The sequence below is a fragment of the Mustela nivalis genome (assembly GCF_964662115.1).
Source record: "Mustela nivalis genome assembly, chromosome: 2".
NCBI lineage: Eukaryota > Metazoa > Chordata > Mammalia > Carnivora > Mustelidae > Mustela > Mustela nivalis.
In genome coordinates, this window is record NC_139021.1 from 60,179,870 (window position 1) to 60,205,977 (window position 26,108).

At 40.2% G+C, this 26,108-nt stretch overlaps 2 protein-coding genes across 14 annotated transcripts in view; one reads left to right on the forward strand and one right to left on the reverse strand.

Moving 5' to 3' along the window:
• Nucleotides 1–1,411: 1,411 nt before the first annotated feature.
• LOC309859288 (uncharacterized protein) lies at nt 1,412–13,784 on the reverse strand (the record flags this gene model as incomplete). The annotated part of the gene is made up of 5 exons (XM_082719968.1): nt 1,412–1,582; nt 2,272–2,464; nt 5,177–5,281; nt 8,836–9,377; nt 13,724–13,784. 3 exons carry the CDS (start codon nt 13,782–13,784, stop codon nt 5,201–5,203), a joined length of 684 nt encoding a protein of 227 aa, XP_082576094.1. The 3' UTR covers nt 1,412–1,582; nt 2,272–2,464; nt 5,177–5,200.
• EYA1 (EYA transcriptional coactivator and phosphatase 1) overlaps nt 8,695–26,108 on the forward strand; it is a 362,527-nt gene continuing 345,113 nt past the window's right edge. For 4 of the 13 annotated variants that reach the window (XM_082721133.1, XM_082721149.1, XM_082721147.1 and 1 more), the window contains exons 1-2: nt 9,317–9,408; nt 20,666–20,767. In XM_082721133.1, the coding sequence (XP_082577259.1) occupies nt 20,735–20,767 (33 nt within the window). In that variant the 5' untranslated portion in view covers nt 9,317–9,408; nt 20,666–20,734. The other 9 variants (XM_082721137.1, XM_082721138.1, XM_082721150.1 and 6 more) reach the window with 8 other exon arrangements.

Genomic DNA, 26,108 nt, shown 5'->3' on the forward strand with positions numbered 1-26,108 from the left:
GGGAGTGACCCGCAACGGAGAAACGGAGACACCCGTTCTACAAGCAGGCCTGGGTGCTCTTCCACCGAACCCACCATGGGACCAAAGAGTCCCAGAGGGCTTTCCAGGTCAGCCTTCCTCACCGAGGCGGGGTAAAATGCCCCCACCAGTACCCCCCCCCCCGCCCCGCTCCGGCCCGAATTTCTCCTTTCCTTCCTCGCACCCCAAGTTTGGTGCTAGATGGGCGTGAATCAAAGCTTCTTAAAGAGGTGGGATGGGGCACGGCAGTTGAAGTTCCCTCGCCTCCACCCCTCACACCCAGCATCCTGGCGGAGATAGCCAAACACTTCTCATTGTTTCCGGAGGTCAAGCAGCAAGGACGCGCTTCACTTAGAAGCATCTCTGGCTGTCTTTTCCCATGTACTTCTGAGAAGTGAAGCAAGGAAATGATGCCTGCTGCAGTTTCAGAAGCTTATATTGGACAAGTGTTCGTAAATGAAAAAATTTGGAACCTTAGCAAAATTAAAAAGCACATGGAAATCCACGACAAGCCATAACAACTGATTTTTATCATTTTATATCCGTCTATTATCCATCTAAATATAAAAACCCCGTGATTTTATGTAGTTTACATAAACCACAGGTATTTGGCACTTGCTCTTGTTTTATTCCGATACATTCATGAATTGGCAATGGGCCTTCCAAACCGAGTAATTACATATTTTAATCTTGGAAAAATGAAATTCGGCTCAACTAATTCCATTTACATTTTATGTTTTGTTTTGTTTTGTTTTTAATTGGGAGATGGTTCTCTAAAATCCCCTCACCACCCAGTTAGAGTCCTAAGGGTTTCGGCCTCTGGTTCCACTATTTCAGTGATATCTAGTAATAAAATCTTTGCGGTCCCTGAAGATAATCAATCTAGAATTTCTTTCTTTGGATGTTTACATCATGAAGAGTTTTCGTTACAATCTTGTTAACATGTTTTGTTTAACTCGAGACATGTTAGAAAAAAAAACCTGAACGTTCTTATGGAGGGAATTTTTTTTTTCTTAAATCGTGACTTAACTGAGGTGTCAGCGGTAGCACTCTGTTTTATCATCCCTTTCCGAAGAAAATTTGTGTTGGCTTTTACTTGTCAAATGATGCATCGCACTGACAGTTTGTCTTTTGATTTTATTTACGATAATATAAACCTTTAGCAAATAGAAGATATATTCTGAAGCAAAACAGCTTCCAGAAGTAAACCGTTTTTTTCGCGTATCCGCCTACCTGTTTGGCGACCCAAAACAGATCATAAAAGGATGTCTTTTCATCTTGTCTAATTCTTAAGGTTTTAAACATTTCTAAATACATGAAATATGAATGTCCCGTTTTAGGGAGCCTATGCATTATCGCATCTTGGATTTGAACAATAGAACTGTTCATAATCTATGGAGAAATAAATGTACATTTATTTAGAAACAGCCCGGGGAACGGCAGCCCTCTTTGAGGTTCTTCCGCAAAAATCCCCGCCAGCGAGCTGCTTGTACATTTATGTCCGTAGGCACGTCACTATTCAGGCCATTATCTTCCCTCTTCCACTTTTATTGGCAAAGTGCAGCTGTGAAGAACGAAAAACAACATATATTGGGAAATAATAAGGGAGATTCTCGATTCCTAAAGCCGTACCCTAAATTCTAGTTTCACTTCTGTCTTCTCCACCTCCCCCACCCTCTTATCCCATTTGCAGGACCACGTGTGCGATTCTGCATCCCACAGTCTGTTCTCGAATTTCTTATATAGTTTTTTTCCACCCTCTCAAGTAGTCAAAAAAAAAAAAAAATGCCAAGGGGGAAAAAGGCCTGAAATCAAATTGCAAAGCGACCAGGCAGAGCGACCGGACGCGCCTGCACACGGTACCAGCAACGCGGAGTCTCCGGGGCTTTTCCGAGAGCATCAAACTGTGCCGGCGTCCTAGGCTTGAGGAAAAAGACAAGGCTTAGGAAGAGAAGCTAGAATTCCATAGACGAAGGCGAAATCGACAAAGAAAAACCTCCTGCCCGAGGTGAATTCTGCTTAACTATGTGAATCCATCTCACGTCGTTTCACGGTCTCTGGTCAGGCGATTCCTCTGACGTCGACCCAGCCCCCAGTGCGCGGGACCCCAGACTGTCTCTCTCGGTCGGTCTGTCTGTCTGTCTGTCTGTCTCTCTCTCTCCTCAAACTTCCTAGCTCAATTTCCACATCAAATGAGTCATCCATGTTTGACCCTTGCAGCCGCATTCGCAACATTTCTTGAACGGTAAACACCTCTTTCCGCGGCAAATCGTTTTTTGATCAGCATTTGTAGCTCACGTTTAATTTTCTACATTCTTTCACACGCCCTGCGTCCAGTCTCACTCTCAATCCAATTCCACCGGCACTGAGGGCAGGTAAATGCACGGTGTGCTTAGCCTCCATCGATGTCATTGTAACTGATTGTGCCTAAGAATTCCCCGCGTGGCTGGAACGACACCCAAACGGATTGAATGAATGACTTGAGACTGCTAACAAAATTTAACATAACTTCAAAGATTAGAAATTACTACAAGTGGTCGCAATGCAGTCATCCCAGGGATCATGTTATACACATACACAGAAGAATAACCCCTTTTTCACTCCAAGAAACATTTTGCCCCAGCTAACCCAGCAGTTTCCTTGGCTGATTGGGCCATGATTTGAGTTTTCCTTTTGAATATATAAATAAATTCTATGATGTGAAAGGAAATATGTTTCATGTTAGATTTAGGCAAATTATTGAGGTAGGCATTTATTTCAGGATCTACAAGCAAATTAAAAAATAAAATCCAGGGACAAGGATTTCTAGAGTAAAATGGCCATTAGCTGGCGATAGGCTGGTGCACTCTGAAAAGTGAATAATAAAATTTATCTGTTGGGATTCCCCCCTTTCATACTCACCATAAGCATCCTGGTTTGGGGCTATGATTTAGGTCATTTATAAGATTTAATGTCATGTAAAGGTAATGGCTTAAACAATGCATAAAGCAGTTTTAAGTTTTATTTCTTCAAGTATTGCTTAAGCTAACAAACATTTGTTTGATAAAATGGAATACTCTAACAAAACAAGGCAAGCAAACAAAATGTCTGGTGTTAGGAAAGAACCCACATGGAGGCAAAGAACAAAACAAAACAAAGAGAATAACAGACAAAAACAGAAACAGAAGACGTCAACCCCAATCAGCAATTCAGCTCTCTGAATATCTGACTAATATTCAAGGACACATTAGGTTTTCATTACCAAGAACAGCTCTTCAGTGCCTCTTGTTACATGTTAAGAAATAAAGACAATTACAATGTTGGAAACATAATTTTCCTCACCATAAATATTTTATGCTTATCAAACAAACAGTGGATTGTTTGCTTTGTCCTTCCCACTACTCCTTTGGCACTAATTTTGGCATTTAGATGGTACTTGGTTTGGCAGGCAAGGCAAGGCAGTTTGAAAATTATCTTTATAGCTACCTCTAGTACCATTCTTCATGCTTATTGTTGGCCAATTGAGAGCTGATTGTTTCATCTAAATGGCCTCAGTCCACAGTCTATGCACTTATAGGGTAAACCCTTCATGTTACATCTTTTCAGTGAATCCATGCTTTCTTATCCTGGGCTTTCTACCCGCTTAGTTTTGTTTTTGCCTAATGACAGACTCACAAAATGGAACCAATTTTAAAAAAACGTTAATAGTAATTCACAATTATAAACCAAAAGTCAACAAAAGTACTATCAGCTATCTGCCAAAAACATGGTCAGGAAATAGCAAATGAGATTTAACCTAGATAAGCACAAGTCATATGTCTGGGGAAATATAATCTGAAAGTCATAAACTTGAGGTCCAACTTCATACTCTTCATGAGTCAAACTCCCAGAAATTTCCGTTCTGCTGGCCATTAGAGTTTACTTATAGAGCATGCAGTTCTGTTCTAAACTATGTTGGAATAGCAATTATGTTTGATTTTTTTAAAATACACCTGCAATTGTATTCTTGGGGGAAAAGGTGCTGTTTTAAAAAGTGCCTAGTTGTGAGAAAGAAGAATAAATCTGATGCTTGTTTGTCATATGATATTACAGAAATGTAAAAAGAACAATCAAGCCATTGCCTTTGGAGTAGGGGCAAGAACAAGTGACTGCCACATCCAGGAGTCATATTCATCCAGAGCACTTGTTAGATATCATCTCTTTATAAAAGTAAAGGCAGCTCACAAATGGATATATGTTAATAAGTAGAATGATCTGGATTAAAGCATATTGGAAGCTCAGGAGAGCTCCAACTCTAACAGTAGTTGAGAATGAAAAGTATACATATGCCAAGGGAGAAAAATGATAAAAAGAACAGAAAAATCAGACATGTTAGATTAAGTATGCAGAAAGACTGAATCTCAATAACTTTGGAAGATTCACCTAAAAGGAAAAAAGCAACAAAACAGGTATTTTTTTTTAAATAATCAAATGTACAATAAAGTTTAACAGAGTACTTATTTATGAGACCTAAGACACGGGTAAAACATCACTTGAAAATTAACCTTAAGTCTTTGCTTTAGTAGAAAGCTGGGCAAGAACCTTGTATTGTATCCCACACTTGGCTTCCCAAGCAATAAGTGCATAAAGCATCCTCTCATTAGATACTTCCAAAATGCCTGGTATGATTAAAGAATTTGATGATGTTCTTTGGAAGTCTTGATAGGGGGAAATGTATTTGCTAATGTTAGTCAACAATAAATGGATTAGAAAACCAGTAACGAGAAATCGGGTGTAAAAGTCAAAATTTACGGCTCACATAATAAGTTCCTGTCTAGTGAGTAAATTTCTCCAGGGTTTACCTCATACTGTGTTTTTAGAGGAGCAATAGGCATAGACATTAACTTTCAGACCACAGGATATTACAGTAGACTAAAACTCACACGTACTTTTTATAATACACAGGGCCTAGAGCATGGAGATCAGTCTTGTGCATCATTTTTCTTGGCACTATTATTCTAGTGCTTTCCATTCATGCTCTCTGGCCAGACACCTTCTATCCTGAAGGAGTTAACATGATGCTAACAGTACTAAGTGATTTAGCTAAATGAAAAAACACCAGTACTGGGGGAAAAAGTGACTGATCTAGTGAAAGTTTCTTTAAATGATTCCTGCACATAAGAAAATTTCTAACTCATACCTGAAGAGTTGACTTGACTTTTGGCTATTCCCACATGGTCTGGTCTTCTCCCACTGATGCCCGAAGTAAATCTCCATCTAAGCCAGGGGCCTGGATCTTCATCTTCTTTTAAGGAAAATTCCCATTAGGTGCATTTGACGATTTTTTTTTTTTTAGAGATTTTATTTATTTATTTGACAGACAGAGTTCACAAGTAGGCAGAGAGGCAGGCAGAGAGAGAAAAAGGAGGAAGCAGGCTCCCCGCAGAGCAGAGAGCCTGATGTGGGGCTCGATCCCAGGACCCTGGGATCATGACTTGAGCTGAAGGCAGAGGCTTTAACCCACTGAACCACCCAGGCGCTCCTTGACAGATTTTTCTATATGAAATTACATTGCCAAACCAAATAATAAAAGGAATTTTAAAGTGGGTGTGTGTGTGAGAGAGAGAAGCATAAAATTTCTTTAGATCAGGAGTGTTCATAACACACCTAACCTGTCATTGTAGACAGAATACAAATGCTCAATGAACTACAAAACTTCTGTTGATTTTTGCCATCTGCCTTTTTTAAAAAAGATTTTATTTGACACAGAGAGAGATCACAAGTAGGCAGAGAAGCAGGGAAAAGCAGGCTCCCTGCTGAGCAGGGAGCCCAATGTGGGGCTCGATCTCAGGACCCTGAGACCATGACCTGAGCCAAAGACAAAGGCTTAACCCACTGAGCCACCCAGGTACCCCTGCCCTCTGTCTTCTGTGGATCTGTATTTGAGAGGTTGAATAGGACCTGGGTTTAAATATACATTTCTGTCACATGTGTTCTGTGTTTATACCATAAAGCTAGAGTATAACTCTACACTTAACCAATTTTTGTTCCCTCATGTGCAAAAAACCCTATCATTTCTTTATTGTACATAAGGTAGGTTAGCAGTGAAGATTAGTATTTTATGACAAGTAAGCAGCTGAATGTTCTCAGTCCAATATAAACCAACAGATACATAATTGATTCCTTATGGTATTTACTAGTTACATGGAAATTCAACAGATACGTATATTTATAAATACACCAACAGACGAATAGAAACATATATGTTCTCAAGTGGATAATTATGACTATATGTCTTATTGGGTTTTGGCTTGGTGTGAAAAAGGACATTTAAATTTTTACTGAAAAGTTTATTCAGACTTACAGTTGTATCAAATGAAAAAATAAGTAGTCTCATGTTAAAATTAAACCTATCTTAGGTGGTATAATGCATTTGCCGATTGTGACCCTATGCCCGAACAGAACTATAAATCCACACTGTGCCTGTGATTGATTTGGGATTTGGTTTTCTGATCTGGCAAAGAGATGTGTAAAAACCTCAAGTAGTCAACAGCTCCCTATTGGCTGTGCATCTGAGGGACTCAAGAGCATTGTTTATTCCAGCAAGTGTCTGGAATACATTATACTCAATAAATTGGCTCCTGTTACTCCCGTTTTGGAGAATATGAAGAATTTGTATACTGCACAAAAATAAGTGTACTTTGGCCAAATAACAATTTTCCTTAATAAAAAATTCTGAATATGACTTTATCTTCTAAATCTAGTACTACCAATATTTTAAACACATGGCACTTCCTAAAGAGCAATAATGAAATAATTCTCCACACCTTCAAATTCAGAAACTGGTTCAAAGTTTAGATCTGTTTTCATCCAAAGACCATATGAATCTAGGTTTTGAGAAGTTAAACAAAATAATATGATCGGATATTTGGGCTGGCAGCTGCCATATATATATATATATATATATATATATATATAGACACACACACACACACACACACACACATATATATGTATATATATATTTTTTTTAAGGAAATTTTAGGATAGGGGTCAAAGGACTGTATTAATACATAAAATTTTTAGATTATGTGTTACTTCTAAGTTATAGAGACTGACTTTTTAAATATGATTTTCAAATAAATACCATACCTGTAGTCTTTGACAAAAGAAACTTTCATTGCTTTTGGTGAGTTCATAGCAGACACTTGTATTTGGAAGTTTGTGGTTATTGTTGCTTTAAAAGACTCTGGATTTGCTTTTTTATATTATAAAAAAAAATTTATGTCATAATGGTAGAAAGGATAAGCAATGGATTCCAAAAGGCAAAGCCATCCTCATCAATTTGCCGATTTGGTTAATATTTTTATTAAAACAAGATATTGGGGGCTATTAGGTTAACAAACTATCAGCGCACTGACTTCTACAAGAAGTCTTCTTACCTGATATATATGGTCTATTTTGGAAAGTTTTAGGGTCTGCATCCACATAAACACCCAGCAGTTTAGGGCCAAAAATCAGTCGGTGCATGTTTCTACTTATCTCCTGTGTGTTGGTCTTATCTCGGAATCTATAACCTATGGTTTTTGAAGGTGAAGGATTCTGACTCTAACTTCATGGTATTTAGTACAAGTCAACAGACACTTGACTGATAGAAACAACAGGAAAGCATGTGACTCTAGATAAGTTTGAAGAGTATGCACAATTATATTTATATTCATGCCACGCTTTATACTTTCTGAGGGCCTTTTGCCTACATGATCTCATTTGATGTGAATAATTGAGTGAGGAAGAGGAAGGCATTTTATTTGAGAGGGAGAGAGAACTGCAAACATTTTAAAGCTCACTGAGAAGCCTGAGTCCTTATAAGAGCAAATCATCAAAGTATTTGCATATCTTTCACTGCTTGTGATTGGATTCCCCTAATCAAGTAAGCGGAAGTTCCCAAAGAAGGAGTATCTCGGGTTACAGGTCTGTGATGGATGCTTCATCCAAAGCCGAAATACTTCACAGGTTGAATCCAGGTTGGCTCCAGCTCTCATTAACTCACAGATAGAGGGATTTTTAGGTTACAGAAACTTCACCCTACTCTCCCAAAGGGTTCCGTGATGCAACAAAGGCAAAAGAAAGAAAGAAAGAAAGAAAGAAAGAAAGAAAGAAAGAAAGAAAGAAAGAAAGAAAGAAAGAAAGAAAGAAAGAAAGAATTAGTAGAAAGGGCCAGACGGGACATTTAGTCCTGGCTGAACGATTTGTGGGTAATCCACTTACTACTCTTTGTCTCAGTTTCCTTAAGTTAAGAGTACATACCTTTAAGACCACTTATAAAATTATTTGAATCCCAGATGTCTTAGTAAGTTGCAGTCTGACTGCTTATCCCTTTAAATCCTCCCCAACCCAGCAGGGGAAAGAAAAAAAAAAAAAAAAAAAAACGAACAAAAAAACCTTGTCACTCCGCCTGTCTTCCCTTAAGGTCCACCTCGAGCACACCTAACTCCCCCTTGTTGACAGACCAACCCCCACCACCTTCTCCCTCAGTTTAAACACTGCAAGGGCTGAGGAGTCCTAGACACCCCGCGGGGCGTGGGCAGCAGGCCCAGGCTCCGGCTCGGGTGCGGAGGGGAGTCGGGAGAGGGGGCTGGGGGCCGAGAAGGGGGTACTGGGAAGACCGGGGGTGCTGGGAAGAGGGTTGCCCTCGCCAGCGCCGGCCCTGCTGTCGTTGCGCACTCGGAGCCGCGCAAAGGGCGCCCCTCAAACCTCAAACGCACAGGCGCATTTAAGAAGGAAAGAAAGAAAAAAGCCACCGCTGGCTCGAATTTCTGGAAGCCAGAGCAGTTTTTGCCCTAAACACAGAGACAGTACCCCTCTTAGCGCTGCCCTGGCCTCTCCGTTACCCATTTTCGGTTTGGTTTTTGGAAGAACCGGTTCCTCAGCCCCTCGTCGCCGCAGTTGTGACACGAGTAAGTCCAGCCGCCGGGGACCCTGTCGCCGGTCACCCTCCCCTCGCGCGCTCTCTTCCACCTTCGGCCCCGGCGGCGGCGCTCCGGCCCCTGCCCGGGCTGCCCGGCCGCTGTGGCCTCCAGGCGGATCACAGTGACGAAGAGACTTTGTTGTGTAACTAAAGCTGACCCTTTGGCTCACAGGCAGCGGCCGAGAGCCCGGGGCCACTGCTGCCCGCGGCCCCATCCGGGGCGGGAAGGCGGCGATCGGTGCCCGGGAAGAGGCAGAGGGGGCGCAGACACCAAAGGGGCCCCGATCCCCGGGCGAGCGCGCGCGTCCCCTGCACCCCAGCCCGCCCGCCGCCTCCAAGGTGCGGACACCGCGGCCAGTCAGGCGAGGACTCCTGGAAGGGCGCGGCGGCGCGCTCAATAATGGGGACGCGCGTCGCCCCTTTGCCTGGCAGCCTTAGGGCGCCCGCTGCACGTGGAGGGATGTGTCTCAGACGGTTTGTTTTGCTTCCGGGAGGTGGTGACTGATTGGGACGTCGGGGGACGGGGGAGGGGGGAGAGCGGTCATCTTGGCCCTATTTGATGTGATTGCTGTCTTGGATGTGTGCTTGCGCTCGAAGCCCCAGTAATGGGAAACATTTGGGGGAGCAGTCGGGGCAAGTAGATATTTATATTTGGCGCTTTCTAGCCCCCGGAGTTCCTTAATTTGGCCGAAAGTGAGTTGGTTGGTCCAAATCAAGGAGGCCAGTTAAAAGTAGTAGCAGATGACTTGGAGAGGCCAACGATGGTGACACATTATTATTTCTAGGAATAAGTAAAAAAGCAAGGACAAATAAACAGGATTTCTGCTTTACCTCTGGTGAGGTTAGGGGGAGGTAGGAATAATGCATACAGTATAAATAATTTTTATCGTTTTGACAAGACCCACCCAGCATTTTTGTTCTGGTGGCCACGCTGGTGAATGCGAGCTCCGTAAATAATCTCATTAAACTCAAAACCTCTTGAAAAAAGAAGGGGGGTGGGTGGGTGGGAGGAGGATTCAAACCTGTAAAGAAGTGTGAATTAATTATATGTTAAAAAAAAAAAATGAGTAGCAAGTATCTACTGAGCAAACAAGATGCCAGCTATGAGCAAGAAGTGGAGGAATAATGTAGAAGCAGGATGTCCAAGTAGAACAAGAAAGGCATTCTTCCATCCTGTGCAGAGACCCCCAGTGTCCTGTGTCTCAAGCTCTGAACTGTTCATTCAGCCGTTGCAGGGAAAGGGGCCATGTACCAAGCATCTTGTTACATGGATAAAAATGGTTTCTGCCCTGAAGCAGCAGCATGGTGGACAATTGTGACCTAATGTGACTAGTACTCTGCTGGGGGAAATCATAGGTGTACCAGGCTTCCTGGAGGAAAGGACTAGATGAGCCCTGAAAGCTATGTAGGAGACTGGGTGAAAGGTACATCCTTCAGGCAGAGGTCTGTTGTCATCAGAAGCATCTAAAAGTAGCCAGGAGCAGCTGCAGGTGAGCAGGAGGGACCTGGGATGCAGGAGAGATGCACAGAAATGGTAGCTGGGGCCAGACTGGGAAAGACTTGGATGTCAGACCCATCAGACTAAATCAGACTTGTTCCCCGCTTTGGGCGAGAGCACAGTCTAACAAGTTTCACAATTTGGAACATGTAAATACCTTGGAGAGCAGGCAGAGGACTAATTAAGATAATTAAGATAAATTACAAAATAGGAACTATGAAAAAAATCTGTTAGTGGATTTATTTCCCCTATAAAAAGTGGAAGAGTTCACAAAAGGTAATCAAAGGGAGGTAAAGAGAGGGAGCGCTACAGTAACAATACAGTTTTACTAATTGTTATTTTAGTAACCTGAAAGACAGCTTCTAAAAGTGTCTAATTAAGCAGTTGACTTACATAATAATTTTTGGATATAAAAACTAGAGACAATTAAGCATATTGGATTATGACCTTTCATAATTTTATGACCTTTCACCCTTTACAAAAGGCTTATCATCTGCTCAACATAAATTTACTGAACATGTATTATGTGTAAAATACAATAATCTCTCTGTCCTATTGGGTGATATTAATATCATTGTATAGATGAACAAACAGGCTCAGAAAGGTAAATTTTTCCAGGATCACAGGGTTGATAAATGTCAGAGTTACCAACTGCAACCCTTACCCTCCTACCATGATCCTCCAGTACACTTTCTCACCCTTTGATTCATCAGGACTAGCTCTGTTTTTGGCTTTCTCCTCCTTATCATTTCTATTAGTGACTTTATTTTTTTAAATATTTTATTTATTTATTAGAGAGAGAGAGAGATAACAAGAAAGAGAGAGAGAGAGAAAGAAAGAGAGAGAAAGCAGGGGCAGAGAGAGAGAGAGAGAGAGAAAAGCAGACTCTCCCTTGACCAGGGAGCCCCATGTGGGACTCAACCCCAGTACCCTAGAATCATGAGCTGAATGCAGACACTTAATTGACTAAGCCACCCAGGCGCCCATTATCAATGACTTTAAAGTAGAAAGCTAAAGTAGTGGTTTTTAGGTTGGCATATTACACAAAGCTGGAATGGTTACATTAGTCATTCCTTGCAGAATCCTGAGTCAAAGAGAATCGAAGTGAGTTTGATTGACAGGCGAAACTAACGCAATGAGAATTTCACAAGGATGAGTCAGTTCCTCAAATATAGAAGGATTGGGACTTGAAAATAGGTCATTTGCAGAATAGTTTGAGTGTCCCGAACTCAGTCAGTGCCAGTGGTTTTGGGATCCAGGGCCCACTAGCTGACAGACATGTCCTGTGGAGGGAAATCAGAAAGTTAACCCATTTTGAAAGGACCTTTTGGGCCCAGAAAGGAGAGCCCTAAGGGGGCTATTATTCATCTTAAATATTTCAAAAACGACTTTACATATGTAGGATGTATAGGAATTATATAAAGAATAATACAGGAAGGTATTGAAGTATATTTGTATCACTGCAGAAGAAAAACTGATGTTAGAGAAAGAGCTTTGATGGGTCTGTTTCAGCTCAGTCTAAGAGAAAATGTCCTCGAAGTTAAACCTCCAGCTGTGGACCAAATGACTTGCCAAGCTGGTGAATCTCTGTCCCCAGAAGTGTTCCTGTAGAAGCAGCCTGACTATCTGGAAAGGACGTTTTCGGTGATTCCCGCTCTAGTTGGGAACTTGGATTCCACACCTTCCTTCTGTGGTCCCATCACAGCATCTCATACTGCCTGTATCCCAGTACGCATGTCACTTGTTAATTGTTTGCTGGTGGAATTGAGGGGAGGCAGATTCCTGAAATGTCTCTAATGTTGAACTAATGGAAGTTATCCTTTGATTTTAAGGAAAGAGTGAAATTCACGAAACCCTGAATCAGTGCCTCTTTTCTGACAGCTTAGGGCTTTCTCCATTACTGTCTTTGTTTTCGGTGTTTTGGCCTCTGAGATTGCAGTCCTGACTCTGGTCAAGAAGCAAGTAAAAGTTAAGAGTCAGCATCCAGGAAATGAGGAAATTGCTTTGCTAAGCTTTAGCTGTGACTGTCAAGGGTAAAGGAGGTAGTGTTGGAGCAGAGCAGGGAGGTGTTTTTTCTCTAGTTTCTCCTAAACTGGCATATGTAATATGCATTAATTCCAAGGTCTAATGATGAACTTGGATTCCCTGTACTAAATATGTTACCTAATGGTCTGGATAGTGAAGTCTGTGCCTGTATCCATGGCTAAAATTGCCTTTGAATTTTAGCAGAAATGGCACAAGAGTCTGGGAAATAAATCTTTCCATGTATTTTTTAGAAATAAACCTGCTTTTTAATTTTGACAGCTGAACTTTTTTGTAAGCTAAGCACAGACCAAGTGCTTAATGAATCTGACCCAGGGTATTACTGAAAAGCTGACCATCATTCCACATTTTAATTTGTCTTCAAAAATTAAAACCTTCAGGATCACATCAATTATTGACATGCTAATTAAACTTTAATATTAAAGAACATTGTATACTTTTTATAATCCTCACCCCTTAAACCATCTCCTTAAAGGAGATGTCTTAAAGCCCCTTTTTGCTTTGATGCCTAAAAATGAACATTATTAATTGTACTCTGGTAGGAGTGAATGTCAGCTGCATTAGAGAGGAGTGTTGGTGGATAAATGGCTAGACAAAGATCAGCACTAACATCGTCAGATTTGATTTGGAGGGGCAAGGACAATTATATTAGCAAAATGTTACTTTCATGATGGTACTGGGAAAAAAAGAGGTTAACAAATAATAAGAAATGTGAATTGTGGCACTTAAAAAATCAACTTTGTTATTTTATAGTTCAGTGAGTTTTGATCATTATGTTCACCTATGTCACCACCACAATCAAGATCCAGCACTTCTAGTGCCCCAGAAAGTTCCTTTGTACCCCTCTACTGTTCATCAACCACTCTCCACCCCCATCCTGGGCTCTGGTTCCAGGCAACCACTGTCTGCTTTCCATCCCTATCGGTGAGTTTTTATGGTGTATTTTTAACATCTTAGGAGGTATCCAATGGTAGATCTTTCTACATGAAAGTAAAGGAGTTGATGTTTCATATCTCCTCTTTGTCTTTTGAGTAAAGTGAGAAAACTCATCACTTAGTTATAGCCATTTACTTAGACACCGAATAACATAGTCACTGAATGGTACCAGTGCAGTTTGCTACTAGTTATTCTAGACCTTGTTATTTTAAAACTGAACCTACAGTCTCTGTAGGCTGAGAAACTATTTCTATGATACATTGTATCATAAACTACACCTGTAGAGGACTGATAGTACCTACAACCAGCAGATGCAGCAGAATTAATATACCGGCCTGGTGAAATTTTAGATACTTTTCTCATTTGCGTATTATATTTTAGGTTACTTTCCCTTGGATGCCTGCATTTGTTCATTATGTATGAGATTTATAGGCCCGTGATTCTCAAGCAACATGCTACCACACAAACCACTGTTCCTCAAATCCCTCATGCATGTTCCACCAATAATAATTAATGGGCAACATTTATTATTTCTACACTTGCGTATAAGGTATTTTATTACCATGGCCGTCAGACTCAACCAACTGAGTCCTGTGGCATGGTGATTTACCTTGCTGAAAGACAGGAGAAAGTGATTAGGATGGTAATGAAAGGGCCGATGTTTATTGGAAAGAGGTTTGACTTTTCATCTTCAGTCCATGAGAGCAAGATTGAGTGAAAGAAAGAGCAAGTGAGCCATGTGTGATAACCATGCATCCTATCGGCATGGTGATGGTGCACATCAACGATTTAAGGCTCTCAAATGTCCAGTCATGGTCTTTAGTATTCAAAAGTTCTTCCATGAACAAAAAAATTTAGTAACCTTTGATATAGGGAGATTCATGAATGCTGTCAAGATCACAGGTTCTGTGGTGGTCATTTCATTGGAATATTCTTAAGATAGGACTCTCATGTTTCATCCTTCTGCTAGGGTCAATGTTGTATGGAAGAGAGATCTGAATAAGTGAATTTGACCTCACTTACTAGTTTCGACTATCTTACCTTTTGATCCTCTAATTGCAGTTTGGAATTTATCCTCAAGACATTTAAAAGAGGGAAAAGAGCTTGGTGAATGCAGATCTTGAACTGTTATATGCTATAGTGAAAGAGTGAAAAAAAACCAAATGTCCCACTTTATGGGAATATTGCTCTGATGAAATATGAATTATATGGAAATTAAAAATGATAAGTACAGACCATAAAATGTTTATGGAACAATGTTAAGAGAAACCAGAAAAAAAATGAAACACGGTGACTGACTATGATTATTGTTTCATAAAAGTAAGTTAGATTAATGGGATTACAGGGGCCTTCCTTTAGAGTTTTCTTAATATTGTTCATGTATTAAGTGATGCATTAAAATACTTCGTAGGTCTACTGCTCTTGAAAACATAGTTTGAATTGAACTTTAGTTACTGAATAAACACATACTGTTAATTTTCCTGATTTGCTTCAACCCATTCAATTGCCTCCTTGCCTTCCATTCTTCATTTGAAGTTAGTAGGAAGTTGCATATGGTGCAGGCAGAAATCTGGTCATATGCATATAGAAGGTCTATGATGAATAGATAGGCTTCATACATAAAACTTTAAAACAGTTGTGCCAGTAATTAAGTGGAACAGCTATAAAAGCAAATTGTTGTAGACATTTATTTCTATAGAAACTTTATCTCCAGCTGTAGAAGACTTCCACCAATGTAGAGCTGAACTTGGTTTTGCATTAGTGGTTTCAGCAGTTGGGATGTGCTCCTGAACAGTCTCAGAACTCATTGAGTATCTGGTTTCTGAATCTCATTCACCTGAGAATGCCCAATCTCTGTTTTTCTTGCTATAACCAAATATCTTAGGAAGGTGAGCACAGCACAGAATAAGAAACAGTGACGCACAGCATCTTGTGGCTTTGGGAGCCATGGAATGGTGAGTTGTGTGGGTCCCTGGAGGACACTCATCCAGCGGTTCATTTCATTGCAGGCTTCTGTTTGTAAATTTTCTTAAAGACCCCTTGATTTGATATATTTATTCAATCTGTCGTTGTAGTCTTCTGGTGACATACTTCAGAATAGCCCTTTTCTTTTCTATAAAGCATGTTCAACCACCAGTTTCCTTCTGCTTCTCAGGAATGTTAGAAAACTCAACACTTGGTGAGAAAGCAAAGATTAAAGTGATGGTGTGTTGTAACGAAAATATTAACAGTATCTGATGGATCTCTGGTTCATTAGAGGTGATTTATGTGTCATCTAAAACATAACCCATTTTTCAAAACCAGCAGGAAAAATTAAAATATAGATGATGTATAAAATTTTTAAAAAATATTATTTTCTTCCAAATCATATTAGTCTCTACCTTATTTTTCTTCAATCTAGAAGGTCTGTCTGGTGAGCTTGCCTGACTAGACCCTTTCTCCGTTATACACTTAATGCCAACTTAATGTCTCCCCATATTTTGTTTTGACAATGGCCAGGAAGTTTGTGATGATCCAGAACTAAGGTAAAAGCAGGATGAAGTTTATGGGCAAGATGAGACGCTATTGCTTATTTTATAAACCACCTGGTTTTGCTGATGGATAGAAATGAATGGGAAGAACCTATGTGGAATGAATATGGATTTTACTGAACCCAGGAAATTTTAGGTTCAGAGTTATTGAGTATTTTTCTTTTCAGCAGCAAGCGCTGTTCATAGACATGGGGAGACAAACTGGCATCCCAAGGAAAGTTTAAACTAGAGCAGGAATGCGCAGAATAGATTTTTTGCCTCACATGCAAAAAATTGTTGTTGTATTTAGAACTGCTCAGTATTTTAGAGAGTAATAGCCTTGTCAGTTGCCATAGGGCCCAAAATGTCACCTCCAGGTACCACTGAACTCTACAGATGTAATTATAGTCCATCACTAGGGGCCCAGTTTTGTTATACATCTGGGCCCCCAAAGGAAATTTCATATGATTATGGTATTTGTCATTTTGAGTCTCAATTTGATGCTTTCTACAGAGTCTATTTTATCAGTGTATATGTCTGATGTTTATTTGCTAGTACCTATACACCAACTTTAGTCTTTTCCTACCCCATTCCCCCAAGAGTGGCAAATAGAAAGGGAGTTCCTAAGGCTTCCATTACTCCCATGTCCAGGGAGCCCACCTATCAAAGTTAGCTTTTCAGTGTGTTTCATTGACAGTCTGGGTTGGACTAAAGGAGGCATAGTCCCTTCAGTTGTTGAAAAGACCAGACAGGGCCAGTGCTCCTTGTCTCCTGCTTGCCCAGAATGGCTTCCACTCTCCCTCTCGCTGAGCAGAACCACTGGCATGACTCCATTCAACACTGCCTGCCTAGGCTAGCATCTGGCCTGGGCCTGTGAGGGCCCCTAGCCTGTCTCCTGTCTCCTGTGAGCTGCAATGACCTTGGAAGGGGATGATTACCACAGTCTGCCCTGGGAGAGCATTTTTCTCAGGTGACCTCATGCAGCTAGTGAATAGGAAGAGTCGAATCACATATATTTAAATGTGTGCCCAGCTGTGCAGCTGTTTCTCACCATTTTGTTCTGTTGATCTTTTCCTCCTACTTAAGGAGTTGTTGAAATACATTTCAGGAAGAGGCTTCCAGGCTTTTCCTCTGTGCTCAGAGTGGATAACTGACTCCAAAATGATGACATTGGTCCGCAGAAACCTAGGCTGTCTCTCAGTCCCTTGTCTTTTGATCAGGGAACTTTATACTTCAGTGCCTAACAGAGCGATGGCCTTCCATGGTGTATAAGTCCAGGGGGCACCCCTCCCATATGGGGTGCCATAATAATTGACTTGGTAGTGGTTAAGTAAAGGATTTGGCCTTTTGTGGCAAATGCACCTTGCTTTGGCAAGGTGAGTGCTGGGTGGCTGTGTGAATGGGTGTCCAACCACTACCAGACTCATGGTGCCCTGTCCTTTCAGGGAAGCCTCTGATACCAAGGCATCTGCTGCTGGTGCTCCACAAATCTCCTAAAACAAATCTCAACCCACTGATCCTTCCATCAGTGTGCACCTGCCCTCACCATTCTGTGTCTAGATGAGTCTCCTTGAATATTCCTCTAGTCCTTCTTTTCTAGGAGCCACTCCTTGGTCTAAACAAAGTCCCTGGGAATTTCATCTCAGAGTACTCCACATGGGTTTATATGTAGGTCTAAACAGTTTTATGAATAACAACTCTCTGTACTGTAAGTAGGTAAATAGGTAGGTAGTCAGATAGATAGAAATCAAGTAACCTGTCTTCGCTTGAGCCTGTTTCTTAGGTAGTTGAAACCAATGTTCAGGACCAGAAATTTGATGGGTACTTTTCAAGCAGATTGAATGATAGCACCACCATTTAGTTGCCCACCTAATTCTGACTCAGAGTTCACATGTATTAAAAAAATTGCCTTGCATCGATAGCATTCATTCATTCATTCATTCATATTTAATGAGTGCCATATGTACCCTGAATAAGAGAGGAAGGCATGGGCCTACGCCTCATGGAGCTACAGTCTAGTGGGGGAGACAGGTAGAGAAATAATTACAGTCCCATTAGGTAAGTGCTATAATGGGGGCAGGCTTACTCATAAACCATGAAAGATCAAGTCCAGCAAGGGAATTAAGGGTTTACTAAAGCCAGGCTCCTAAATATCGGTAGAACCAGTCATGGCCTCTATTGCACAGTTTGGATTGACATGTAGAAATCTGGAAACAACTAGGCTGATTTGGCAAGCAGTGGAGGATTTGTAAATAAAGGCCATGGCTCTCTGTGATTTTTTGATTTTTGAGTGGTAGTCTTTCTCAGTGAAGACATCTATCTATCTGAAGTCGATGAATGCTGACTCCTTGGACTTCTCAATAAGTTCAGTCTTTTCTTTTTTAGCCCAGGAAACAATAACAAACACAGCATTCGGTACAGAACAGTTTCATCTTCAGAAGAAATACAATTACGAATGAAATACCTTTCATGCTTCTGTAACTTGACCATTCTTAATACCTTAAACTGTTCAGTAAGTTCAATATGGAAATATGGGAAAGAAACACATGGGAAATAATCCTGGAATATCAAATATACAGATTTTGATTGAAACATGTTCTCAGGACAGGTATAGAGAGGATGGGAGTTTAGGGGAAATCAGAGGGGGCTTTGTCTTGGGCCTGCTCCCTTCTGGGAGGAATGAGACCGGACTTTGTCTAACCACATATAGGTGCACTGTGGGCAATTCACATGAAAGCACTTTGGAAACTGTAAAATGTTTGACCAAGGTGAGGTAGGATTATTATTATAATTTTTAAAAGTTGCCTTATTACCTTAGAAAAGTTAATGTGCCTCAAGAGAGTTAACTCAAGCAACAAAAAAAGTATAGTTTCTGTAATAGCTCTTCCTTGATTATGCAAGGAATCCTCCAACAGCAATGATGGGGTGATTTTAAGATTCAGTTCTGTACTTTTGAGCAATTGGAAATAGAGTACAATGTTGTGTTTTCTTGGTTTAGCAGACTGTAAATACATCCACAGCATTTTTATTTATACATAACCTGAAGTTATAAAATTGTTTTTGGTGAAAATTAAAAAAAAACAACACTGTGCTCTAGTAAGGATTCTCAAAATTTGGGGAGTCTAGTTATTTATGAGTCTTAAGTTATGGAAGAAGCATCACCTTTGTGCTGACAGTGGTTAAGGCATATATTTTCCAGCATTGATAATTGTGAGGGAAACAAACATAAATGAAAATGACTCTAGTATTTCAAAGTTACCTCCCAAATCATTCAGGCTTGGAATCTTTTACTTGAAGATTATGTGTGTAAATACATGCATTCATGAACTTACACATATAAAATATATGCCTGTAAGATAAAATCCAATTGAAATCTCCCATTTCACAGATAGTAAAACTGAGGCTCAGAGGGATAAATTATTTACCTCAGATCATTCAACTAGTTAGTGGCAGAGTCAGAACCTAAATTCAGATCTCTTGACTTCCAGGGGAGTGGTTTTCCTACCATCTAACACGCAGAGTTTCAAGAACTTTTACAAAAAGTGGTACTGAAGTCAGCCAACCACATACTCATGGTGCCTAGGTAGCTCATTGGTTAAGCATCGGACTCTTGGTTTTGGCTCTGGTCATGGTCTCAGGGTTGTGAGATAGATCCCTGTGTTAACTCTGGGCTGGGTGTGGAACCTGCTTAAAATTCTCTTCCTCTTCCTCTCCCCTGCCCCTCACATGCGCTCTCTCTCTCTCTCTCTCTCTCTCTCTCTCAAAAAAAAAAAAAAAAAAAAAAACCCCAAAAAAAAGAAGAAGAAGAAGACTACTACATATTCTCTGTTCTGTAATTTTGTCTTGGGTGATATTAAGATCATGTCTTTATTTTTTTCCTTAAAATTCCATAATATTTAAATATCTATGTTGGAGTTGATATAAGGCATGTAGAAAAATGTCTTAGTTGCCAAGCCCAAGTAAGAGAACCTGAGGATTTCTTTTGGGTTCCTCATTTAAAGATGAACATGAAAATCAATTCAGAAAGTTAGGAAATGAGACTGGGAAGCCAGGAGACTATGTTATTATTATTTTTTTTTTTTTGAAGATAGCTAACGGCAGAATATATTTCAACATACTATATTTATTGTACACACCTTGTGGCATCCCCAAAGCCCACTCTTCTCAAAGGTGTTGAGTCTCTGAAGGTTCAGAATTGATCAGCCGTGAAACTGTGACCTAATGTAAACTTGCTAAGAAATAGTATAATAATATCCTTGCCCTGAGGCTAAAACACTCAACTCTAGATTTTCTCTTTTATCCTTGCTCAGACTACAATCATATCTCTTTGTTACTATTTCCTCTTTGCATTATGGTGCAATTGACGTTGATAAATAGCTTGGAGAAACTGAATTCAAAAAGAAAAAAAAAAGCTCTTGTACTGTTGGCTCAAAAATAATGTGTTGTAGAAAGCCCTCTCCTTGGCCTCTCCATTCTTTTTTTTTTTTTTTCCTTGGGCTGCAGCTGCTGACAGCAGACACACTGAGCTATAATTTGGCCACATTTGGCTCATGTAAATTGTGATAAACAGTGAGCCCATAATATTTATTTTAAAGATTCATTCAGTGAAGGTAAGCATTCTTGACTTGTGTATACATGCAAGTAAATGGAAAGCTGCAGATGCAGAGATCAGCTCTTGATTTCATGCCACACAATTAATACGGCTGCTTGGTGCTCTATTCTTCACAGGTGCAGGGGTGTTGGAGCCCTTTGAAGAAGTGTGTAGCTAATAGCCCATATATAATTCAGAAGAAAAAGTCTTCAATGGAAGACCCCCGGGGGATAAATGGACAGTCTGTAAGTAAACAGAATGTCAATCCTAAGGAAAGAGTTATTACTCTTAAAATCGTAATTACTATTTTTGTTGTAACCTGAGTGTCTGGAAATTCCTCAAAAGCTCTGTACCCATTTTTAATGATTTTAGAAGTTATGAATTAAGTAGTACGCTATTTAATCAGCTTAACCTAATTTATTATCTGTCTTAGAGATACCAGAAATCAAAAGTAGAGTTCTGGAAGAAAAATGCCAACCTTTAGTATGACTTAATTACACCAATATGAATAATGTTGTTTTAAGGCTTACATTTTTCCTTACCTCTGGGAAAACATACATTTGTCTCATAAAACTTGAAATTAATGTCTACGTTTTGGATTGCCTTGTGTGTATTTGTTTTACGAATACGTGTGTGCGCATCCTTTAAATGTGTGTTCATTGTTTATTTCCCAGTTTGATAAACTCTTGAATGCGCTTTAAGTTAAGGAGAACTTTAGTTTTAAGGTCTCTTTGGTTTTATTTCTTTTGTTTATTCTGTGAGCAGAAGAGAAAGGATTTAGAAATTTTCCTCATGTTCATATCAGGAAGAAAGCAAGCTTCCTTTGGCTCATCAACAAATATTCCCAACTAGAGGTAACCTTATAAATAACTTTGGAGGTATTGAATAAGGCAATGGATATTAATTTTTAAAGAGCACACATCAGTAGGTTAAAGTTGTTATGGAAAATGTCCATAGCAATGTTTGGGCTGGCATTCGTGACTTTGTCTTTTAGGTTTTCTGATCAGATATGATGCTTGTAGACCTGTGGTTTCAGGGCTCAGCTCTGTCCACAGTAGAATTATTACAAACCTGAAGTGTGATCTTTAGTAATGCAGTTGTGGTTCCTGTAAATGTGTGTTTTACAAGACCTGTTGGTGTTATGCAATAAGCAGTAATGGCTAATGGATAAGGATTTTAATAACAAAGGGTCAAGTGCCATCAGAGTACTTTTGTAGTCACACTGTATGCAATTACAGGGTGTATTTTTATAGATTTCCTCAGTCATCTTGTGAGGTAATTCACATGAACACTTCGAGATCATTCCATAAGGTCTAGCTTTTAGCCTAAACAGGCAGAGGACCTTTAACCCATTTAATTTGTTTGTTTGTTCTTTTAAATTCTTGTAATGCGCCTTGTGCATTTGATTTTATTATTATGTTAAAATATTTTTGTAGTGCTTGTGAAATTAATGAAAAATTCAACTTGCTAATAACTTCCTACTTATTGCCCTCTTTCGTGTAACTTTTCTCATTAGGTTGATGTAAATTGATACGGTGGAAACTCACTAGGAAATTAAACAGTATCTGCAAATAAAGGCTGATAGTATTTCTTTTAATATCTTAAATTATGCCAATTCTAATTTAAGAATTAAGATCTGGGACTAAAATTAAAAGAATAGGTAAAGAATATAATGACTAAAGATGTTTTTTGCAGGGGGCGCCTGGGTGGCTCAGTCAGATCTGCTCAGGTCATGATCTTTGGGTCCTGAGATGAGCCCTGTCATGGACTTCAAGTTCAGGGTGGAGAGTCCCTCTACTCCTGCCCCTCCCCTCTCTGCCCATTCACACACATTCTCTCTCTAATTAAAAATAATAAATAAAGTGGTTCTTTGCATATTACAACAGTTGTGCTTACAGGTCAATCTCATTACATATCTTCCTGAGGTTTCTTCCTTTTTGCTATATTAGAGCGAAACAGTTTTGCTCTTGAAAGCTATCTCATTAGCATGGGGGTAGCAAACCAGGTGGGAGGTTTGTCAAGGGCAAGCCACGTGGCACTGGAGAAGCATTTACTGGCAATTTGGCTCCTGCCCGTGGCTTGTCTTTTCAAAGACCCTGTACAGAGGCTTGGAGTGGGCTCCTGTCCAGGCTCACTTTCTCTCACCCTCAGACTCCTCCATTTTCTCAGAAGGGTGGCCGTTCTGGGCAGGCTACAGAGGTGCACACACCGGAGTTGTGTCTTTCCACAATGTCAGCTTTATTTGGTCATAAAACCAAGTTAATCACAATTATAAAGCAGGTTCAGGATCCCACACTCCATGACCATGTGTCTCACCATGTGATTCACCTTGGCATCTTACACGGCACACAGAGCAGGACAGAAGACAAGCCACACAGCAAACAAGATAACAGAGGGCGCAGGACATGAGGCTGCGGATCAGGCTGTGGGTGCCCGGTTGAGATAAGGCCTCGGTCTGGTCCAGGTCAGCTTGTGGCCCTCAATGCTTCTGATGTTCAAGCAGTAAATCTCAGTTCTATTCGGAGATCGTTGGACAGAGCCTTCTGTGGCAGCTGCCTGTTTTAAGTGATCAGACACAGAGGGGTCCGGTCTGAAGAGTCTGACAGTTTGCTGTTATAGTAAAGTGTATCTACAACATCCTCAAGTGTTACTAAAAATATGGTATAGAACTTGTGTGATGGCCTTTTGAATTGGTTTTGGGCCCCTGGAGTCCTCCGGTCTGAAGAGTCTGAGAGTTTGCTGTTATAGTAAAGTGTATCTATAACATCCTCAAGTTTTACTAAAAATATGGTATAGAACTTGTGTGATGGCCTTTTGAATTGGTCTTGGGCCCCTGGAGTCCTCCTCTGGTTGCTGGTTGTCAGTTCTGGGGTGTCAGCTAGCTGATACTGGTCCCGGCGAGATGTCCTAACCGCAGTACCTTAACTGCTTGCATTACTGCTTGACATGAGAGACTCCACTGTGCTCTCTATGTCTATGGAGTCTCATCCACAGACTCCAGATGGGAAGAGGACCTTGAACATAGCTGAAAACATTCGTGTAACTCAGGAAAGGAAAAGGATCAAAAGCAGACTAGGAACAGTATCAAGAAGAGCTCACACTCTCGAACATGAACTGAACTTCCCCTTTATTGGCTTGTTCACCTTTCAAAGTCGTTGTAGAACAAGTTTCAACAATCTCCAGAGCAACCACAAGAGCACATTGTACCCCCACCGTACCCGAGTCAACATTATCAACATGCAGCCGTTCTCATTTCGTCTTCTTTCATTCACGGCCATGTCACCACAGAGACACCGCTCTCCTTTTATAGTTGTTTGGTTTTTTTTTAAGATAAAATTTGCGTACACTGAAAGGCTCAAATCTTAACTGTACAGTTTTGGTGAATGAAAATGCCCACGTAATCCATATCCTACCCAAAATTAGAACATTTCCATCTGCCCAGAAAGTTCTCACCCCAAATTTTCTCACTTGATACTTCCCAGTACCCACCCCCCATCCAAGTCCACCATCCTTCCAATGGTTTTCACCTTTGATCAGTTTTGCTTGTTCCAAAAGTTCATATACATTGAGTCCTCCCGCATGTTTACTTTTGTTTCTGCCTTCTTTCATTTAGCATTAGGCTTCTGAAGAGTAATGAGTGTCGTTGCATGTACTAGTATTTTTTTTTTTTTTTTTTGCTAAGTAGTATTTCATATAAAATATTCCTTTTATACAATATTAAGTATATTCTATGCATTTCTCTGGGAACCTCAATTTCTGCATCTATAACATAAGGAGAGAGAACTCTCATTTAACCTAGTGTCCTTTATAGCTTTACTTTTGTAGCATACTTTCTCCTCCTCTACAGACCTTTGCTCACAGAATTTCCTCTGCTAATGGCCCATTCTAGATTGTGCCTCTTCTGATAAGACTTCATACTTGTTTCCCTCAGCATATTTCTGATAGGAGTAGTAGCTTTATTTAGTTCCCTCAGCAGAGAAATGGTATTTATTTTTTAAAGAAAAACTTCTTGAGAAGTTTCACACACCAGTTTTTAAAATGTATCTGTAAAGCTCACCATGTGTAGTCATCAGCGTAAAATTACGGATCTCTATTGCCTTTGCAAATAATTCTTTCTCACATCTCAATGGTTCTTTCTCTACTCCCTAGATAAAAAGATATGTGACTAGGTGGGACAAGAGACAGTGGAGCCTCTACATCCCTTCTTTGAAGCCTGGACATCTGGGCTGGGCAGGAGGCTAACGAGAGGGCTGCCTCTTTTAGCTTCTTGACAGCTGTGAGCCCAGAGGGTCTCTGTGTGTAAGAGGCTGAAAAGAAATCCCAAGGCCTTCAATGGGCAGTGAAGAGGAATGCTCTTCTTCTTGGTGCTGCCATGCAATGTGAGATTCGAAGCTAAGTTCTGAGGTGGCCTGTGATTCTTTGAGGGAGAGAAAATGATGAGCTGAGCATCAGAGAGTATAATATTCCTATAATTTAGCCTCTTGACCCTCGAGGTACTTTGGAAATGAATCTGTCATGTGACAGGGGACTATCGGCAGAGGTTCAGGAACTTCTCATTTTGATCCTAAGTAGACATGGCACTGGACAAAAATGTTACATTGTAAGTTCCATCTTTCTTATTCTGGAATGTTCTGTGTATGTGCTTTCCACATCTAGAAAGAAGTAGCTCATGTGATTTTGTAAGTTTGGTCCACCCTTTAGTTTGCCTCATGAGGACGGAAAGGAGAGGAGGAGGAGGCCCATCATAATGCTGGACACTCCTCCCCCACCTCTTGAGGAGGACCCATTCGGGGAACACAGCTCCATTTTCCCTCAGGAGAACCAAGACTGGCCCTCTCTGAGGTAAACACCTCTGAAACACAAACATCAAAGAGCCCAACAATGGCTATGTCTTTCAATTTCTTTAGAGTATGAGGATTTCTGGAAGGAGATCATGTCAAGATTAAAAAAAAAAAAAAAAAGCATCTGCTAACTCTTTGGGGGGAAAAAAGTGAGTCAAGAAAATAAAGAAAATATATCATTGTGTTTTTCTTATGAAGTTGTGAGGCCAGCAGTTAAAAACCCACCATGTAATCACCTGACCCTTGTATCTGAATTAGACAGACAGCCTGGTATCAGAAGTTAAAACCAGAGTCAGAAGACCTGGTTTTAACTGTTACTAGTTGTATGGACCTGGGGTAGATTTTCTAGCATCTGTCCCTTCAGCAGTAAAACAGAGATGATAATTTTTGCCTTCTTCTATTTAAAATTGCAGTGTTGTAAGTAAGTAGAATCATGTATTTTAAAGTTCTTTGAAAACTGAAAAGTGCAATATAACTCTAATGCACTTTTATTGGAAATATCTCTAGGAAAATGTGGTCATGGATAGCAAATTATCTGGCCACCTGCAAGTTTGCAATAAGAATTTTAAAATGCAACCATCATACCAGTGCCAATTATAAGCACTAACACTATCTATATTTGCTTGTGTGTTGTCAGCTATGGGAGGAATCAGGTCTCCCGAGACTCTTCTCAAGAAAAATTTTATTATAAATGCTAGATTGTTAACTCGCTTATATTACAAAAATTTCAAATGATGATATTCTA